Source organism: Oncorhynchus gorbuscha, linkage group LG25, assembly GCF_021184085.1.
Source record: "Oncorhynchus gorbuscha isolate QuinsamMale2020 ecotype Even-year linkage group LG25, OgorEven_v1.0, whole genome shotgun sequence".
Classification (NCBI taxonomy): domain Eukaryota; kingdom Metazoa; phylum Chordata; class Actinopteri; order Salmoniformes; family Salmonidae; genus Oncorhynchus; species Oncorhynchus gorbuscha.
The window spans coordinates 14,558,705-14,580,361 of NC_060197.1; the positions used below are offsets into that span (position 1 = coordinate 14,558,705).

At 44.5% G+C, this 21,657-nt stretch overlaps 1 protein-coding gene across 1 annotated transcript in view; it reads left to right on the forward strand.

Annotated features, from left to right (window-relative positions):
* Nucleotides 1-928: 928 nt before the first annotated feature.
* LOC124013791 (dedicator of cytokinesis protein 4-like) overlaps nucleotides 929-21,657 on the forward strand; it is a 150,657-nt gene continuing 129,928 nt past the window's right edge. The window contains 1 exon segment of the mRNA XM_046328315.1: nucleotides 929-1,112. Within this exon segment, the coding sequence (XP_046184271.1) occupies nucleotides 1,076-1,112 (37 nt within the window). The 5' untranslated portion in view covers nucleotides 929-1,075.

Below are 21,657 nucleotides of genomic sequence, written 5' to 3' on the forward strand. Positions count from 1 at the left end.
AACTTGCACAAGACATTTCACAGAATTGTCCATTAAAATAAATGTTGCCAATTTATTGTTTACTACATTTAGCTAACGTTAGCTAGTTAATGAAGAGATTCTTACCTTTGCCTCAATTCGGAAGTTTCATCCAGAACGTCATGAAATTTGTAGTTCTTTATGATAGCCACATTAGCAGCTAATTAGCATTTCATTTTTGGGTGGTAAATACAGGTGAATATATTGATAAAAGTCACCTTGTCCAAGCGAGATTTGCACAGTCATCAAAACATCACACCAGGGTAAGCCTACAGGAAACACAGCCCTTATTTTACATTTTTCTAAGGGTGCATTCGTAAGTTCACTCTGGAGTGCCAGAGAGTGTTCAGTGTGATCTGGGCGTTCGTAAATTCAGAGTGTTGTCAGATTGTCCGTTCGTAAATTCAGAGCGTTTCGCTGATCCTACTGTTCTGAACTCAGTCAAACACCCAAGCTAACTGGCTAAAGTTGGCTAGCTTGCTAGCTACTTCCAGACATAAATGGCAGAACACCTCACTCTGACCATTTTCTCGCCCTAGAAGAGCTGGTTAGGCTGTTTTCATGTTATCCAGAGCGTTGGTGACTGTAACTGTGCTGCTGGCTACAATTGAATTATGCTTTTTTGTTATTCTGCGCTCTGGCACACTCTGACGAGAGTGCTCCAGAGGGAATTTACGAGCGCACCCTAAAATCCACTATGGTGGAAAAACAATTGGAAACATTTCCCTGTTTGACTGCTAGGTTTTATGGGTATTATGACTCATACTGTGGTTCTCTATTTCATCCATGTATTCATTATGGCTTTGTGGGACTCTGAGTCCTTTTTTTTCTCTCAGTTTGTTTACGTCATTCGGTTTTACTACAAACCCCACAATGCAAAGCTCCTTTTCCTCTCAATCCACTATGAAGATACAGTAGCCGCTCTCTCTCCTGCAATCTGAACAATGACTTCAGAGCGGAGGAAAGGAATTCAATAGCCTAGAATGCGTTATACAGCACGAAATATCTGCATTGAGCTGCTGTTCTCACAAATTACTTTAATGTACCAATCGTAAATATGTGGATACCTACAGAACACGAGAAATACGGCGTCGGTAAGTTTATTGGTTATATGTTTTAGTTTATTGGTTATATGCTTTAAAAATGCGGCGCTCTCGTTTACACCAAAAAATGTAATTAGTTTCAATCTAATAGGGAATGTGCTGCTGTTTCATTTTGTTACACACTATCAACATAACAACGACCACTTGTCTTTTATCTTGTAGTTTACTAACGGTTACTAACGCGTGCTTATTTCATAGGCACCACCACTTCCACGCATTTCACGAGTCTTTGCTCTTTCGATGCATTTGTAGGCTATAGGCTATGAGTGCATTATGGTTTTACAGCTATAAAAATGAACGCACCACGCATGACTCGGGGCAATGGAACCTCCGTGATCAGTGCATCTCTTTGCACTCTGTGCCCGCTTAATCGCTTTGTTGGTTGTTGTTACATTGTGTCTGATAAATTAATGGAAGCAAACAAAATACGATACTCTGTGCAAAACATTTATTCAGTACTTTATATGCGTGTATTGTGTTTACTCCTCATTGAAAATAAAATAAAGTGTCGATACATTTAAAAAAAAACACAAAAAAACGTTCGAATGGAACATTGTTTGTGTTTTTGGTATTCGGAAATTCCACTGAACCTTCAACCTTGTTTATCTAGTCTCTCTCAGTGAAAATAGGGAGTGAAGCTGACCTCCTAGTGTGCATTGTTCTGAGCGGCATTGGGTATCATCACCACAGATAAAACGTTGAAGTGAAGCAAACACAATGCGAGTGAAATATATACTATGGGAGTAAAATAAATAGTGCTATAATATCAAATCGAAGTGGGGGATATTCACTGTGCGCCCACATTCTGTCAAAACATCCTATTGAGATGCGTTCCCTTATTGACCAAAAACAGTGTTGCAAAGCATATTTATTGGTTGTAAAGAGTGCATGTTTGGGATGCTTTATCCATCCCCTAACTGCTTGAAATCTCACCATTGCAGAAATATTGCCATATTGTGTTATGTGGGCCTATCAGTCACACCTCTAGGTGCCTGAAGGCCTACCTTGTCTTGACCTGAAATCATTGGAACACAGTGATTCACTGAACCAGAAACTGGCCTCTGCCCTGTATCTGTTACAATGGTTTTTTGGTCACTAACTGGCCCTGCTCTTTTTTTCCCCGGGTGTGTGCATGTTTTTCTTCCCTCCCTGTCACAACTGAGCTAAGAAGCCTTTGGTACTGTATAATTTAAAGACTCAAGTTAGAACCCGGCGCTTGCGGTTCGATGCATTGCCTCATTTCAACAATTTCAACCTCTTTCTAAGTTCAGTCCATGGAGACAGGTGGGAGGAGGGTTGTATAACATTCAATGTATTCTCAGTGCTTAAATGCCTTCATTGTCTTAAATTGCAAGTGAGGCTTTAAGTGGATTAAGCAGCCTTGATCCTATTTTCAATAAGACTCTTTTAATTAGCTCAGATTTAGAGCCTGTGGTTGGGTAGTAGGGGACTTCCTCCCTATGACGGTGGTGATTCTGGAGAAGAATGACTGTTTCCTTCCTGTGCAACTCTGGTCATAAGCCCTCTGTTGTCTTTAAGTGGACCAAGAAGCAACAACACAACGTTGACTAAATGTAGTGATTTGTCCATGTTTTGTAACTCAGGTTAAGCTTTATGCACACATTGTTTGATAATGGACAAAGAGTGCAAAAGCAGCATACAGCAAATGACATTTGGATATATGTTAATGATGTAGAGAGATGTTTGATGGATGAAGACATAGCCCTATGTAGAAGTACTGTAGTTGATCGTTGGTTGTTTGTTTGGATGCTTTGGGCTGCTATGTAGGTTAAGTGGAGAAATCGGCGGAGTTCAGAGAAGGCCGTGTGTTTTCATCATCAAGACTCGCTCCCTTGTTTATAAATTCCTCCTGCCCATCGGTACACAGGGTGCTCCTTCCATTGAAGAGGTTTTTACTGTGTGTACCTTTTACTGAAACAGATAGTTGAGGTAAACATACATTTAGGCCTTTCAGTATGTTTTCCTGCGTCTTTAAAGTCCTCGTCACCATGGTTTTGGTTCATTGGTTTTGAATGAGCAAAAAAAAAAAAAAAAAAAATAGAATTGCAGACATTCATTCGTAGGATTCAAAAGGATCCCGGCGCGCGGAACACATTGCTATTCTATAGCTATATGACACCCAACCAGCTAATTACCCTCTGTGATCATCATTGATCACGAACACTCACTGAGGCTCAACACAGAATGTTATTTGAGAATATTCATGTTTCAGTGAAACAGCTGTCTTCAAAACCCTGGTTTTAACCGTTTCACCCCCGAGGTCTTTAGTCTCAAGATGTATGGATGTCCATTATGTCTTTGATGTTCCAGTGGCATTGATATAGTAGCCGGCTGTATTTGAATATGATGGATATAGTATGCACTGCAAATGTGATATCCTTGAGGTCCTGTCAGTGAACATTTGAACCCCCTTTAAACCAGGGCTGGCTTCCCAAAATGGGTTGAGGTTCTTGGATCCTTGGTGCGAACCATTTGATCTCTCGCCACAGAGCGAAATTTAGAATTCCAGCTTTTAATTGGGAGGTATTGGGCTTTGATGTTGATTTGCCTTATGCATGGGAGGAGAGCCAAGGAGGAGGAGCGCACTCTATCTATCTACCATTGATGAAATATGAATGGAGTCCGGCAGAGGAAGACAGTGCAGCATTACGGCTCCTATTAGTACACCATTTAAGTGACTACAGGTTTGTAACCGTAAGCGCAGGGGTGCTGTAAAATTGGATTCCTAATGGACATTGAGTCTACGGTGGCGTTGCGTTCTGCCAAGAGGAGAGATTTTCATAGCAAAGAGGGTTGGAATGTATTTCAGTTAAACATGAGGTGGGAATTTGAATAAAAATGTGTACATTGAGAAAGGATGGTAGACGAATGGAATAGTAGAACTGAATGTGGGGAATATTTTCACTGGAATTCCCACCTTTGGAAAAATCCACTGCATCTGGTTCCTTTTGAATGCTGGAATCCTGGAATTCTCAGTGGATTTTATCCACCATCCGTGAAACACACAACAGCTAACAATGTAGCTTCACAGCCTTGGAGAGAGAACATTGCCTCTGTTTCGGGAGATTGTATTTGCTGCACATGGTCTTAAATGATGATTAACAGGAAGAGAAGGAGCCTTTCTCTCCTTGTTAAGACTGATATTGCAGCCAATCAAGCATGTCATTGCTCATCATAATTTAATGAGCTGCGTTAGATTGTGTGAGTGTGTGTATTGAATATAATTTTCCAGCGAGCATTCAAACAAAATACTTTATATTTAGCATATAACCACAGCCTGGTGTTTACTTTTGTAATCTCAATGTTTACCCACAGCTGCCTATGGAAACACATAAATAATCCTCAACATATAAACACCCTCAAGGGAATGATAGAATAACAGAATGGAGCGGTTGAGTAGTGAAGAGCTGCCCTTGAATGGCCCTGGCCCTTGTGCAATGCATGTAGTAGAGTGGAGGAGTTTGAGGCCTGCTATGTAGTGGGGGTCTGTGTCAGGCCTGGGGCTGTCCTTCTCCCCTGGCTGCTGTCGCCTGCCCCCCTCTGGGGGGATGTCACTGGGCCGAGGGGTGGGTGGCGGGCCCTGCCTGGCGGCGTGTGTCAGGAGGCCTTATTGTTGGACGTACCCACCCTACCCAACACCCCCTACCCCCGTGGGATTAGCAGGTTGTTTGGCAGGGGGAACGGGGCCTGTGGTCCCATTCCTTCATTATATTACAACCCCCCTGCCTCCTTAATGAACACCGCCCCGGGGCACAGGGAGGCGTGGCCCCACAACGCCACCCCAGCTTGTAATTGCTTCTTCATCCGCTCCCCTCTGCTGTCTTCATCCATTAGGCTTCATCTACTAGCCGCGGCCGGGCCAACACAGGCAATCATTTAGGGATGATGATCGCTGGAGGGAGTTGCCCTAGTCAATATTGGAACTCCCTGGTGAATTAGACAGGCACAGTGGGATCAGAGAGAGAGATAGCGAGAGAGGGGGGAGAAGGAAGGGAGAGGGATGGGGAAAGGGAGGGAAAGAGGGAGCTAAACCTCTGACATTTTAGCCTAGCTGGTGTTATAGGTAGACAGGGGCAACTAGCCATGTATATTTTATTCCTCCGCTCCAACAAAATATTTTTGTGTTTATTTACAATGAAAATCATGCACAACACTTTATCTATTTAACATGGTTGGTGAATACTAGACTGGATTGAAAAATGCTGCTTTTAGCCTGTTTGTGCCATCCCATTACTGCAGCTCTATGTACTTTCAGTTGAAAATACGAGAAACGTCACTCTATCCCATTTATTATATAAAAACACACAGAAAAAAACGCTGCTACTTTCCGGGTCTTATTTCTTACAAAATCAGCATGTTGACCTTTTCACCCCCTGTGGCGACGCAGCCTAACAACTGGACTGAGGGGGCATCACTATAGCCACATGCTGTACATAGTACATGCATGTATGTCCTATTAATGTATTACTTAATGTACATTAAAATGACTACTGTGAAATAGATATATGTAAAAGCCAGGGTTTTAAAAAAGGGGTGATATCAGCCTATTCATTGTTCTGCTTCCCCTCTGAGTGGTTTCATGTATTACTTTCAGGCCTATGGGGCCTACTTATTGAACTGGACCCTATATTTAAACCATACTGATATAAATCCTACTTTAGGTACATTGTAAGGAAGTAGCCGTCCTATTCCAGAGGTCTATCTACTGTATGGTCACCGTGGTTTCCCTGGTACCAATCTGTGAACCCAGTAAGAGGTTAATGGGGCGTGTTCTATTATGAATTCCCAGGTCGTGCTCATCAACACTGCGACAGCGGAGGTGGGGGGGTGGGGGGGGGGGGTGGAAGAAATGACAGGCTGTCACCAGCGTTGTCAGAAACGAATGCTATATTCACAGACGACAATCATTGGGATTGATGTGTGAAAAGAACTATTGATGCGTTTTGAGTTTTTTGTGCACATGCTCATTTTTAAAAGGGGCAAAAAAAAGAACAGATTCCCTAAGAAATTGATTTCCAGGGGTGTTGAGTTATATAGTGTCCAATGGCTGTGTAATCTCAGTCTTGCTGTATTGATCATGGGCTCTGCTTGTGTCTCAAAATGGCACCTTATTCCCTTTAAAGTGCAATACTGTTGACTGGAGCGCTATGTGCACTATAAAGGGAATATGGTACCATTTGGGTCGCAGCAGCCATTGAGACTCTGTGACCCGCACAACACACCAGTCACCGTCTGACAACCTCTTGTCCTCAGTTCTTAAAAGGAACAATAAGAGGTATGTTATTCATGCACTATTAATGCTTTATAATGAATTGTCATTGTTGTGGTTGCGTTGTGGTTGAACCAGGCTTTTATGTGCGGTGCTGCTTGTGTTAGAGGTGTTAATACATTATGAATGCCTAATAAAATGGGTTGTTGTGGTTGGTCGTACGAAGGTTGAACCAGGCCTTTCTGTGCAGTGATGGTCCTGGTTGTGTTCGAGGCCATCGAGCAGACTCTCTCCTCTTGGCAGGCAGAAAACATGTCAGTGTCAGGAGTGGGCAGGGAGCGGGCTGTTTGCAGAGATTGGAGGTTACTCTCCCCCATATCTTCTTATCTCAATCTCTCTCTCTCTCTCTCTCTCTCTCTCTCTCTCTCTCTCTCTCTCTCTCTCTCTCTCTCTCTCTCTCTCTCTCTCTCTCTCTCTCTCTCTCTCTCTCTCTCTCTCTCTCTCTCTCTCTCTTACTATTCATTCTGCCTATCTCTCTTTTCTCTTTCTCTCTCTGTCTGTTGATCTGTCTGTCGGGTGGTTCTCTCTGTCTCTGTCTCTCTTTGTTATTTTCTCTCTTTACCCACCGCTCTCCATATCCGTCTTTCCATCTGTCTTATTTTTATCTGCTCTCCTCCCATTTGTCTATTTCGCTCCCTCTCTTTTGTCTCTTTCACTCCTTCTGTTTGTCCATTCTTCCTCCTCCCCAGACACTTCCGTAATGCTGTTGTGGTCTCTCTAGGGCAGAGAAACAGACAGAGCGACTGAGGATGGTAGTAAAGTAGTAAAGTAGTAAAACCTCACTGGCTCTCTGTGTCGTGTCTACCTCTTCCACTATCTCTATGCATTTACCTACAGTATGTCCCCGTCTCCCCATTCGGCTCCCCAAATGAATATGGATGATCATATCTGGGCATGGAGCATGTTGCTGCTGCTATCACAAGACACACAAAGGCTTCCGTTGAGTACAGAACCCCACAACTGAGCTGGTGCCTGGCCAAAATTAATTTAGGTGTTCATCTACATGAAAGAGATAGAGATCACTACCACCACAGTTGGTTGTAATCAAAGCGTATAGAACACTGTCTCTGTCTGTGTCCCAATTAAATGACACCCTATTCCCTATGTAGTGCACTACTTTTGACCAGAACCCTATGGGTCCCCTAGGATACCATTTGCGACGCACAAACTCTCTCTTTCTGGGTTGTGTTTTGTGTTGGTAAAGAACAATGTATCAGGCCAGATGGCTTTAATGTTTCCCTGGCTCTCCATGTCCTTGGCTCCTGTTTTGTCTGTGTTGTTGAAGGGTGATGTTAGAATGCTGCTCTGGCTCGGAAAAGCAGAAAGTATGATCCATTGTCGTGGTATGATTGTACTCTAGGCTGTTCTGCTTGCCCAGCTCTCATCACTCTTTCATGTGAGTGATAATGATGTATCTCTCTCTCTCTAAGCATCACAACTATTATTTTACCCTGCTGATTTAAAACTCTTCACTCTCCCTGTCGCACGTACAGTATGAATAAATATACTTGGCTGCCAGTGTTTGACTTGATACTACCTGAGCTGCTAGTGAGGTGTTAGATTTCCATTCCATTAGATCAATTCACACAACACACAATATACTGTGTTAGTTTTCCGTTCACGTCACTTGCATGCACACACACACACCACATGAATCAGCTCGATGCGGCTGGGCAGATGATGGTTTGACCTTGGCTGCTGTAACCATCATCTTACCTGTCAGTGTGTGTGTGTGTGTGTGTGTGTGTGTGTGTGTGTGTGTGTGTGTGTGTGTGTGTGTGTGTGTGTGTGTGTGTGTGTGTGTGTGTGTGTGTGTGTGTGTGTGTGTGTGTGTGTGTGTGTGTGTGTGTGTGTTAGAGGTCGACCGAATATGATTTTTCAATGCCGATACCGATTATTGGAGGACCAGAAAAGCCGATACCGATTAATCGGACGTTTTTTTGTGTTTAAAAAAAATGTATTTGTGATAATGACAATTACAACAATACTGAATGAACACTTATTTTAACTTCAGTACTTCAGTTCCTTGCTCAGAACATGAAAACATATGAAAGCTGGTGGTTCCTTTTAACATGAGTCTTCAATATTCCCAGGTAAGTTTTACACATACAACAACACAGAGTTACACATGGAATAAACTAAACATACAGTCAATAATACAGTAGAACAAAAGAAAACAAAAAGTCTATATACAGTGAGTGCAAATGAGGTAAGGAAATAAATAGGCCATGGTGGCGAAGTAATTACAATATAGCAATTAAACACTGGAATGGTAGATCGGCAGAAGATGAATGTGCAGGTGGAGATACTGGGGTGCAAAGGAGCAAAATATATAAATACCAGTATGGGGATGAGGTAGGTAGATAGATGGGCTGTTTACAGATGGGCTATGTACAGGTGCAGTGATCTGTAAGCTGCTCTGACAGCTGGTGCTTAAAGCTAGTGAGGGAGATGTGAGTCTCCAGCTTCAGAGATTTTTTGCAATTCGTTCCAGTCATGGGCTGCAGAGAACTGGAAGGAAAGACGACCGAATGAGGAATTGGCTTTGGGGGTGACCAGTGAGATATACCTGCTGGAGCGCATTTTCCCTCTATACCATATGTATTTAATTAACCGTTGACTATTGGATGTTCTTATAGTCATTTTAGTATTGCCAGTTTAACAGTATAGCTTCCGTCCCTCTCCTCGCTCCTTCCTGGGCTCGAACCAGCAACACAACGACAACAGCTACCACATCGAAGCAGCGTTATCCATGCAGAGCAAGGGAACCAACCACCCCAAGGCTCAGAGCGAGTAGCGTGCGCTAACTAGCCAGCCATTTCACTTCGGTTACACCAGCCTCATCTCGGAAATTGATAGGCTTGAAGTCATAAACAGCGCAATGCGTGACGCACAACGAAGAGCTGCTGACAAAACGCACGAGAGTGCTGTTTGAATCAATGTTTACGCGCCTGCTTCTACCTTCCACCGCTCAGTCAGATACTTAGATACTTGTATGCTTGTATGCTCAGTCAGATTATATGCAACGCAGGACACACTAGATAGTAATAATCTAGTAATATCATCAGCCATGTGTAGTTAACTAGTGATTATGATTGATTTTTATAAGATATGTTTAATGCTAGCTAGCAACTTACCTTGGCTTACTGCATTTGCATAACAGGCAGTCTCCTTGTGGAGTGCAACGAGAGAGAGGCAGGTCGCGTTGGACTAGTTAACTGTAAGGATGCAAGATTGGATCCCCCGAGCCGACAAGGTGAAAATCTGTCGTTCTGCCTCTGAACGAGGCAGTTAACCCACCGTTTCTAGGCCATTATTGAAAATAAGAATGTGTTCTTAACTGACTGGCCAAGTTAAATAAAGATTAAATAAAGGTGTACAAATAAAATACATGTTTTTTTATTTTAAAAATCTGCAAATCGGCACCCAAAAATACAGATTTCCGATTGTTATGAAAACTTGAAATTGGCCCTAATTAATCGGCCATTCCGATTAATCGGTCGACCACTAGTGTGTGTGTGTGTGTGTGTGTGTGTGTGTGTGTGTGTGTGTGTGTGTGTGTGTGTGTGTGTGTGTGTGTGTGTGTGTGTGTGTGTGTGTGTGTGTGTGTGTGTGTGTGTGTGTGATCTGTTTCCTTGCCCTGCCTGGTTCAGGGTCTGGCTCAACACACACACACAACCACAAACCACACGCACATCCTCCCCCACGTCCTTTATATCCTGTCTTGGACATCCACAGACAAGCCAGTTTAACTTCATGTTAGTTTGACATTCAAAGGGGTTTTATTGTAATTCACTGTTGGTCCATGGCTGTTTTTCACCCAGCGAAAAGCTGAGTGGGTATTTAGACCAATTGAAAATCATTTTATCCTGGTGCGTTGGTTGAAATGGCTTCGTTCTCCTTAAAGTGAGTAGGCTACACACATTGTACTTAACAATCTACATAGGTTGTTCTGTCACACTCGTTGATGGAAGGATCGGATCAAGGCGCAGCGTACTTAGAGTTCCACATGTTTAAGAAATATGTAACTCACCAAAAACAATACAGAAGGAAACGAAACGTGACGTTCTGGGCTGCTCACAGGCAGCTACACAAAAACAATATCCCACAAACAACAGGGGAGAAAAGACAATCAGAGACAACGATAGACAGCTGCCTCTGATTGGAAACCATACAAGGCCAACAAATAAATAGAAAACATAGATTGCCCACCCTAGTCACACCCTAACCTAACCAAATAGAGAATGAAGAGGATATCTAAGGTCAGGGCGTGACAGTACCCCCCCCCCCCCAAAGGAACCTAGAGGGTCCAGGTGGGCATCTACCCTCGGTGGCGACTCCGGTGCGGGACGCAGACCCTGCTCCGCTCGTGGCTCCGCCAACTTCGGTGGCGCCTCTGGTGTGGGGATCGTCGCTGGATGCTCCGGACCGTGAATCATCGCCAGAGGAATCGAACCGTGGATCATCGCCGGGGACTCCGGACAGTAGATCGTCGCCGGGGACTGCGGACCGTAGATCTTTGCCGGAGACTCCGGACTGTGGATCATCGCCGGAGGAACCGGGCCGTGGATCGTGACCGGAGGAACCGGGCTGTGGATCGTCACCGGAGGCGCTGGACTGGGAACCATCGCCGGAGGCTCTAGACTGGGGACCCTCGCCGGAGGCTCTGGACTGGGAACCCTCACAGGAGGCTCTGGACCGGGAATCCACGCAGGAGGCTCAGGACTAGGGGTCGTCGCAGGATGCCTGGTGCGTGGGGCCGGTACAGGTGGCACCGGACTGGTGACACGCACTTCAGGGCGAGTGTGAGGAGCTAGCACAGGACGTACTGGGCTGTGGAGGAGTACATCAGGGCGAGTGCGGGGAGCAGCCACAGGACGTACCGGACTGGGGACACGTAATTCAGGGTGAGTATGAGGAAGAGACACAGGATGTACCGGACTGGGGAGGCGCACTGGAGGCCTGATGCGTGGGACTGGCACAGATTGCATTGGACTGGTGACACGCTCTTCCAAAGCCTGCGTTGCCGCATACTCCTCGCCAACTCCATTCTCCGGTATCCCTCCTCGCACTGTTCTATTGGCTCCTAGGCGGGCTCTCGCACTCTCCCTGGGTCGACCGACCACCTCTCTACCTCCTCCCAGGTTGTCTCTGGTTCACACCTCGGCACCGCCAACCACCCCATGTGCCCCCCACAATTTTCTTCCGTGCTGCCTTTGTGGCCGCGAACCCCGGCGTCGTCGCTGTTGCTCCTTCGCTGCCTCCGCCTGCTTCCATGGCAAGCTTCTGTCTCCTGCCATGATTTCATTCCACGTCCAGGATGCCCTCCACTCCTGGCTTTCCTCCCAGGCCCAGGATCCCTGCTCCTCCTGGGCACGCTGCTTGGTCCGTGGGTGGTGGGATCTTCTGTCACGCTCGTTGATGGAAGGATCGGATCAAGGCGCAGCGTACTTAGAGTTCCACATGTTTAATAAATATGCAACTCACCAAAAACAATACAGAAGGAAACGAAACGTGACGTTCTGGGCTGCTCACAGGCAGCTACACAAAAACAATATCCCACAAACAACAGGGGAGAAAAGGCTGCCTAAATATGATCCCCAATCAGAGACAACGATAGACATCTGCCTCTAATTGGGAACCATACCAGGCCAACAAAGAAATAGAAAACATAGATTGCCCACCCTAGTCACACCTTGACTTAACCAAATAGAGAATGAAAAGGATCTCTAAGGTCAGGGCGTGACATGTTCAATGTTCCCAGTTGGCTTTGAAGAGACCAGAATAGAATAACAGTGTATTCTGCCATATTCCCAGTCACCTTGCCATGGATAAATGTGGTGGTTCGCATTTTGAGTTTCGTGCGAATGATACCATCTATTCACTGTTTCTGGTTAGGGTAGGTTTTACTATTCACAGTGAGTCCGACATCTATACACTTTATGAAAAACTGTCAACGTTTCAGTGTATTAATCCAAATTATTTTCGGAAGATACCCAGAACATATCCCAGTCCGTGTGATCAAAACAATCCTTAAGCGTGGATTGCGATTGGTCAGCCCATCGTTGAATAGTCCTTAGCACGGGTACTTCCTGTTTGAGTTTCTGCCTATATGAAGGGAAGAGCAAAATGGAGTCATGGTCAGATTTGCCCCGAAAAGAGGGCGGGGGAGGGCCTTGTAAGCATGTCGGTTTGTTAGCTGTGGTCGAGTGTTTTACCCACGCGAGTACAGTCAATATGTTGATAGAACTTCGGCAGCCTAGTCCTCAAATTTGCAATGAGTCGTTAAACAATGAGTCGTTAATCATGAAACACACACCTCTGTCCTTCTGCTTCCCGGAAGATATATTTATTCCTGTCTGTGCGATGAACTGAGAATCCTTCTGGCTGGATTGATTTCGACAGAATAGACAGAGAGACATGTTTCCGTGAAGCAAAGTATGTTACAGGCCCTGATGTCTTTCTGGAAAGAAAACCTTGCCCTGAGCTCGTCAACTTTGCTATCGAAAGACTGAACATCAGCAAGTAATATACTTGGAAGCGATGGGTGGTGTGCACGCCTCCTAAGTCAAACCAGCAGGCCGCTCTGAGTGCCTCTCCTCCACCGGCGATGTTTTGGGTCGGCCTCTGGAATCAGTTTATTATCCCTGGGGAGAGCGAACAAAGGATCTGCTTCGGGGAAGTCGTATTCCTGGTCGTAATGATGTTAGTTCTGGTGAGTTACCGCCGCTCTGATATCCAATAGTTCTTCCGAGCTGTATGTAATGACACAAAACATTTCCTGAGCTAATAATGTAAAAAATAATACGTAAAAAAATGAAATACCGCAAAGTTTCGTAAGAGGTAGTCAGATGCCATCTCCGTCGGCGCCAGGTTCCTCCAATCCTCAATGGGTGTTCCATGCCATTTTGGGAATTTTCAGATTCTCTCCGACTGCCTAGTTTTTATTTTGGGGATTGTTAGTTCTCAAAGATGATCTTATAAAAAAAAAAATCTATTGCTCTATCTTTTATCTTTTCTAAATACTTTGTCTGGTTTTAGTCATCTAGGTTAAAATTGAAAATGTTTTACCATCCCGAAAAGTATTGATATTGCCACTGGGTGGTAGAGGTTTTGCCTAAAAGAGGCTGTGTTTAATTTATTGAGTTGACTATACCGCCGACTGTTACCCACTCCACTTAGTCTCCTACTTAACCTGTCTTTTGGAGCTTTTTTCTGTCTGCATGTTTATCCAACTAAACCGAAAGCCTTTAAACCATTAAGGCGGAAACCAGAATTCTGTTAGGCTTTTCCTGAATAATAATGACCCGGTTCTCTCTCAAGTTGTTCGTCTGGGGACGCTGTGTCTTCTCTTCCTCATCATTGATTGAATGGGGCCTTTTTTGCATTCTTTCAGCATCAACACCAAAGGTTGGCATTGCAAAGCATTATGGGATGCCCCTTTGTTTCCTGGCCTTTTTACTGGCTGTGAGGATTCCTTCGATTTATTCATTAGGCAGCTTTTGTATCCTTGTCATTTAACAGTCTTTGTGTTACTCAACCATGACCTATTAATTTCAAAGCAAGAGTGGATTGAAGTTGTTTGCTGAATATTTTCTTTTATGAGTAAGAAGTAACTTATTGAGTAAGAAGTAACTTATTCAGCAGTGGCGGACCCAGACTGACATCCCTGTCTGGCCTCCAGTATTAGTAAATACTGTACTGAGTTGCCTCTGGTCTGGCATTTCAAGTTTATACAGTACGTGGAGTGAGGGTGTAGTCTAGATCACATCTCTGTACTGTGCATATCATATCATATGATGATATGCACAGTACACTTTTTTTTCACAAGGTACTGTAACTACACCAAGAAGAAGCTGCCACAGTCCGGGCCTGTTATAATATTGCATATCTCTCAGACAGGTTACAGTCCAGTTCAAACGAACCTCAGACTGGAGTCATTCCTAGGGCTGGTGTCTCTTTACACTTCACTTCCCGACCGATGGGCCACTGAAACCAACTGCAGTGGGACGACTGCTAGTGAAGTGGCCCGCTTTGCCCACAAGCCCTTAACCCCACAACCCCTTTCCTCTCTCTCATTCCTTTTCATCTCCACCTGGTCCCTTTATTTGACTCCTTCACTTCCCCTCGGGGGTGAACATTTAGTCCTAAGTGTCTGCGGCGAAGTGCAGTTCAGCAAAAAGTCTGCGTAATGTATACCCTTTGTGTGGGCGAGTGGGCTGGAAAGGACTGTGGCAGTCCCGCTGTGAGAGCTTTTGTGTGGGACGTTAATGCAAAGTGTTCATGTGATGACAGATGGAGACCTGGGGCTATAGTCAATGCAGCAGGAGAGGGAAGAGATACTGTATGCACAACACTGGAGAACACTTAGCCTCTATACAGCCACCTTTCTGTGTGTCAGTGGATAGGGCATAGGAGGTTTGGAGAGAATGAGAATATGGTTGGTTCCCATGCTTGAACCTATGCCAAAAACAGCATTGGCTTGGATAATCAGCGAGCATTCATACTTTATAGTCTGAATACAGTTCTCCATTTGATGGCAGATGCCAAAATGTGTATTTTCATCTTGAAATTTTGTCATCTTGAATAAGTCAATAAAATGTGACTCACCACCTGGATTTGGTCTTACGTAGCAACATTTGAAATTGTGACTTTTACATTTGATAAAGTAGAGACTCAGAGCTACAAAATGGTATATCATCCACTGCATTTTTGAGGAACAATGTGGAAGTAATCTTGCTTTGAAAGTTGATAAACTTGTAAACTCACTTTTGAGAAAATGGCCTTTAAATGTTTTGGTATTTTAGTGAAGAGCTCTTCTTTGTCTACACCCATTCAGCATCGTTCTCACCCTCTTAAGCTTTAGCCCCACCCATCTCAATTTGCTCTCGGAGCGTTCAGAGCGCACACTTGACGTATGGATAACATGAAAACAGTTGTACACTTTAGCTTAAGATATGTACTGTAGCTAGCTAGCTAGGTAAACAATGAACATAGCTAGGTAAACAACGCGTAAGATCACACACGTCACATAACGTTAGCTAACGAGCCAGCCAGCTAATGTTAGCTAGTTAAACAACAATGAACATAGTGCCAAATCATGTCGTTACTGCGCTGCATGAATATACCGGGAGCTAACCAACCAGGTTCAATGTTAGCTAGCTAACATTAGGCTCTAACTAGCAAAGCAAACAGCTCTGGGATACGAATGATAATGTCAGCTAGGGAGCCAGCCAGCTAACGTTAGCTAGCTAGTTAACAGTACACTTTAGCTTGAAATGAAACCACTTTCTGTCAAAATTAGAAATGTTTAATATCTGAAAATGTAGCTAGCTATCTTACCTGTATACATCATCAAATCAAATCAAAATCAAATCAAATCACATCATGCATGATGTCAGGGATTCCATGCCACGGTTGCCCTTAGTGTGAAGATGTAATCCAGAGACAGGTGTTTTCTCCATCTCTTTAGATATCATACTTTAATTCCACTGATTTCAAAATTTGATCCTCCAGAAAGTGGAGAGCAAACCTTATGCAGCTCCATTACACAATACTTTAAAAAAGTAGTGTTCAACAGGATTTCCAACACAGACTGACCAGCTCAAATAGACAGAAGCCTTCTGTATGCCAGACCAATCCAAACTCCTCTCTAGGTAGGCATGTCCAGCCCACTCATTATCTCAGACAATCATGGTTTTATTTATTTTTTATTGAACCTTTATTTGACTAGGCAAGTCAGTTAAGAACAAATTCTTATTTACAATGATGGCCTAACCCGGCCAAACCCTAACCGGGACGACGCTGGGCCCATTGTGCGCCATGCAATGGGACTCCCAATCACGGCCAGTTGTGATACAGCCTGGAATCGAACCAGGGTCTGTAGTGACACCTCTAGCACTGAGATGCAGTGTCTTAGACTGCTGGGCCACTCGGGAGCCCCCGGGGCAAAGGTGAGTACCTTTAGAACTATACAGATATTTTCTCTCCCACGCACCGGGAGAGTACATGGTATTACCTGGTATTTACATGGTAACAGTGTCATTATGTTTTGTCCCTATTCAATTATATGGACCCTCTCCAGAAGATACAGTAATAAACAGTATGAATCTTTCTGGTTAATACTGAAGTCAAAGGCCAGGATAATAGCTTGATGATTGGATTGATATGAATCGGAATCCAGGCCATTCTTTTATTTATTCATCAATTTACCTAAGGAATGTTCCCACTCCACTCCAGACATCCTCATCAGCACCTGCGGTGGTGACTAAATCTCTCCTGGTTGGTTTTGACCTGGAGTCGCGCCATGATCCTCTTTGATGTTGGCCCTAATGCAGTGCGAAGGCTACTGCATCCCTCCACTCACACCACCAGTGCCACCAAGAAATAGGCCTATCCTATCAACAGGACAGCAGCAGAGAAGTGCAGAGGCTTCCCCTGAATGGATCCCCCATCCCAAGCCCAGTCAGTGTAGCACAGCTCTGACAATAGGCCACACAGCAGCCTGTCACCCTGCCAGGCCGGATCCTACCTGCAAGACTGAGAGGATTACAGAGGGGGGGGGGGGTCTGAGCCATCTGTAGCCCAGTGTTGGGTTTCATCCCCAGCTGGATCTGTGGATGAGAGGCTTGTGATGTGTTGCACATATTTGAGTGTGTTGGAATACAGAGAGACAGGAAGTAAGTTAACCACTTCTGTCAGTTGGATACATTTTACAGCTTATTTATTTTTTATTTCACCTTTATTTAACCAGGTAGGCTAGCTGAGAACAAGTTATCATTTACAACTGCGACCTGGCCACGATAAAGCGTAGCAGTGTGAACAGACAACAACACAGAGTTACACATGGAGTAAACAATAAACAAGTCAATAAAACAGTAGAAAAAAAGAAAGTGTCTATATACATTGTGTGCAAAAGGCATGAGGAGGTAGGCGAATAATTACAATTTTGCAGAATAACACTGGTGACACATGATCAGATGGTCATGTGCACGTAGAGATAACGGTGTGCAAAAGAGCAGAAAAGTAAATAAATAAAAACTGTATGGGGATGAGGTAGGTAAATTGGGTGGGCTATTTACCGATGGACTATGTACAGCTGCAGCGATCAGTTAGCTGCTCAGATAGCAGATGTTTATAGTTGGTGAGGGAGATAAAAGTCTCCAACTTCAGCGATTTGTGTAATTCGTTCCAGTCACAGGCAGCAGAGAACTGGAAGGGAAGGCGGCCAAATGAGGTGTTGGCTTTAGGGATGATCAGTGAGATACACCTGCTGGAGCGCATGCTACGGGTGGGTGTTGCCATCGTGACCAGTGAACTGAAATAAGGCGTAGCTTTACCTAGCATGGACTTGTAGATTAGTCCCGTATCATCCATATTATGGGATCGACTGCCGAATTAGCCAGGCACTGCGTTGGCATGAGGGTTGTGCCTGTTTGGCTTTGAAGAACACTGAGGAGCTCATTAAAGGTTTTATACCAACCCATCCATTGCCCCCAGGGAGCTGTAAAGATGGCACGACTCACATACACAAATTAGGAAACATTTCTTTTTTGGTATACGCTCTTATACACCTCGTACTGGGGGACTGTGAAGGGAGTAAAACAAAGATGAAATTAATCACACCAACCAACCTCCCCTTTTCCTCCCATTCCATTTCCCCCAACACCTCCACATCCTCAGCCTTCTACAAAGCTTTTAACTAGTTTTGTTTAATTACAGGCAGTTTGAGGGTGTAAATGGCTGCCGCTGACCCAAATTCAGGTTGGAAACTGGGGCGCAGATCTTTTTTTTTTTTTTCAACCTCACTTTACTTTCCTCTATCGATTTTGCCTGGCTGTGTGGACCCCGGTCAGCATGAATAAATTAGCAGAGCTTAACCACTTTGACTCACGACAGGAGCAGCAATAGCTGCCGCATCTAAATCGTCCAACTGAGGAAGTGGGTCTACTCAGGCATAACTGTTTTCTTTCCATCCAATTTTAATCTGCAAGTAAAGTACAAGAATTGAAAACTCGTTCATTTCTGTTTGACTGGACGAGCTATAAACTTGAGAGTCTTTATGGAACTAAATGAGAAGCCCAGTATTAGTTTAAAGCGTGAAATGCCCGTGGCTGGACTGTAATTGGCAAGATTAAGATAATAGCAGCAGATGTGGGAAGTAGCTGTTTCACCGCAACTCAAAGCAGAGCCTTGAGAGATGAACTCATATGACAGCTGAGTAGCAGTTAATCATGACTATGTTGTGAGGTAGCTGGAGAATGCACACTCTCTTGGCTGTGCTGTGTTCTCCTGTCCTCACCCCTCCCCACCCACTCTGTGGCTACTGGCTATGCCTCCTGTCTCTTTGGCTGGCTTTGACAAATTGAGTTCCATTCCTGAAGGAACTCTCATACTGAGCCAATGGCGGTCTTCGCGGTTCCGTCGTGGCTCTCTCGCGCAGTTCCCCCGACCCCTGGAATAATCCGGCATGATCCACCAACGGCATGCGCCGGCAGCAGCGGGCGGCAAAATAACTCAGACAGCTGAAGCTCTTAGCCTCAGAGGAATGCTTAACCACGTGCACAAGCTTCCGATACCGAGGGCTATACTGTTGGGAAACCAGCTTAACCGTACTGTAGTTTACTTTAGCCCTTTCACTGTTTCTCTCTGATACTTTGTTGAATATTATTTTGTTCAACAGTAGTCCACTGTGACCTGAGAGCCTGTACTTGGTGTGTGTCCATGATGACCATGTGTCTCGAATCCCATTCCCATAACTGATCGACTTTAGGCCAAGGCTCATGTCCACACCACACCTCAGAGTGTGTTCTGGTGTCAGTGGGCTGTCAATGGGCCGGATGGAAGCCAGGGTGGCGGTTATTGGTTAGTCTAAATCCAACCAAAGGGCATAGCTGACTCTGGCATGCCTAAGGTTTAAAGGGCCTCTTCACAACCTTAGCTATTGAGGAGGAACACGTTTTCCACTTGGGGGAAAAACGGAACACCACAGCAGCATGGATGGACTCGTTTAGTCGCTTGGTAACATCTTCTGGCAGGCAGGGAAGTGGAGGGGGGAGGGAATGTTAGTGTGACAAGAAAATGACATGAATTCATACGAGGGGTTTTGGTTTGGATGACACAACTCATTTTGTTTTTCACCGTCACCATATTGTATTGGCTCTGCAGTGGACAAGCTCTGAAGACACCACAGACACAGGCATATTCTTAATGTAAGACAGCAACAGCATTCTCTCAGTCCATTAAACATGGTTGTCCTTCACTTCTCCTCCCACTGCTCTGTTGTAAATGGATGATTATCTATTCCAGCGCGTGTGGCTCTGGGATGTGTCCTAAATAGTGCCCTATTCCCTTGTATAGTGCCCTACTAAACGCAGTGGACTATATAGGGAATCGGGTGTCATTTGGGACGCAGGCGTTGCAAAACTGTGTTGTGTCAGTGCCACTGTGCTCACGGGCCACGGCTCGCGCTCCTTTCTGACGGGATGAATGGCTTAATGCTAAAACAAACAAACAGTGTTGGCACTCCTATAACCAGATGTATCAGATGATGATAGCTGGGGGTACTGGAACGTCTCTGACAGCACGGTGGGTGACGTAATGTTATAGGTTGCTGTGGAACTGGACACCACGCTCTCAATCCTGCTTGACCCAAATACAGTACAGATTTAGGTATACAAACTAATACTCTGTTTACTGAGTAAACGTGACATCTTCAAAATGCCTTTTCCCAGTATTGTGTTTTGTGTTTTGATGTAATTGAAATAGACATACATGAATAACCGTGTAACTAATGGTTATGGATGGAGACCGCCATGCAAATAAAATAACAGTCAACTATTGAAATAGGCCTACATTATATTTTATTAACTTTATTTTCATGTAGATAAACGTGACCTAATAGTGGGAGTATTTACTACGGATTATAAGCAATTGTTTTGCTAACTTAGTCTCCCTATTAAGTTAAACTGTCTACATCTTCTCCTCTTTCCAACTTTAGGTACATATGGACAACGCGCCAAACCTCTCAAACCTGGCACGGTAGAATTTGATAGTGGATCTTTTCTTAATTTATACACGAATCAACACTGATAAATAGGCTATGGACATGTTGCGTGTATTTATTTATATTTGAATGACAGTATGGAAGGGACAATCGCATAGCTATCTCTCGCCCCTTTTAAGGAAAGGATAAATATTTGCTCTTGTGTCTGACATTCACTGGCGGCTTTGATTGACGGGTCCTTTTACGGGCGTGTGTGAGTTCGCTGATTCTCTCTATAGGCCTATATACCCATTCAGATTCCTAAAGTAGCATGTCTGGACTCCATCTCTTTAATACGAATTAAAGGCTCCTGTCATGATTTCATAGAGTAAAAGGCCTCTTTTCAGTAGCTTAGGCTACATTATTTCTCTCATTACGGCATCTTCTCTTTGAAGAACATATGCCACTGCCATCGAATTACCACAGCAGCAGGGTTTGTGACATTATGCTAATTTTTTGGGACATTTTGAGAAAAAAACATCGGACTTCACGTGAATGGATTTGTGCGTCGAAATAGGAACTTTATTAGATTTTTTTTATTTGCAGAAAGGCCAACAGACAAGGTCAATAGAGGCATATCTCACACAAATTACAATGAACCTACCAGGTACAACCCCAAATCCGTAAACATGGGCACCCTCATAGATATCATCCTAACCAACCTACCCTCCAAATACATCTCTGCTGTCTTCAACCAGGATCTCAGCGATCACTGCCTCATTGCCTGCGTCCGTAACGGGTCTGCGGTCAAACGACCACCCCTCAGCACTGTCAAACGCTGGAAAATAAGAGCACCTCCTCCCAGCTGCCCACTGCACTGAGGCTAAGAAACACAGTCACCACCGATAAATCTGCGATAATTGAGAATTTCAATAAGCATTTTTCTATGACTGGTCATGCTTTCCACCTGGCTACCCCTATCCCGGTCAACAGCCCTGCACCCCCCCACAGCAACTTGCCCCCCCCCATTTCTCCTTCACCCAAATTCAGATAGCTGATGTTCTGAAAGAGCTGCGAAATCTGGACCCCTACAAATCAGCCGGGCTAGACAATCTGGATCCTCTCTTTCTAAAATGATCCACCAACATTGTTGCAACCCCTATTACTAACCTGTTCAACCACTCTTTCGTATCGTCTGAGATCCCAAAAGATTGGAAAGCTGCCGCGGTCATCCCCCCTCTTCAAAGGGGGAGACACTCTAG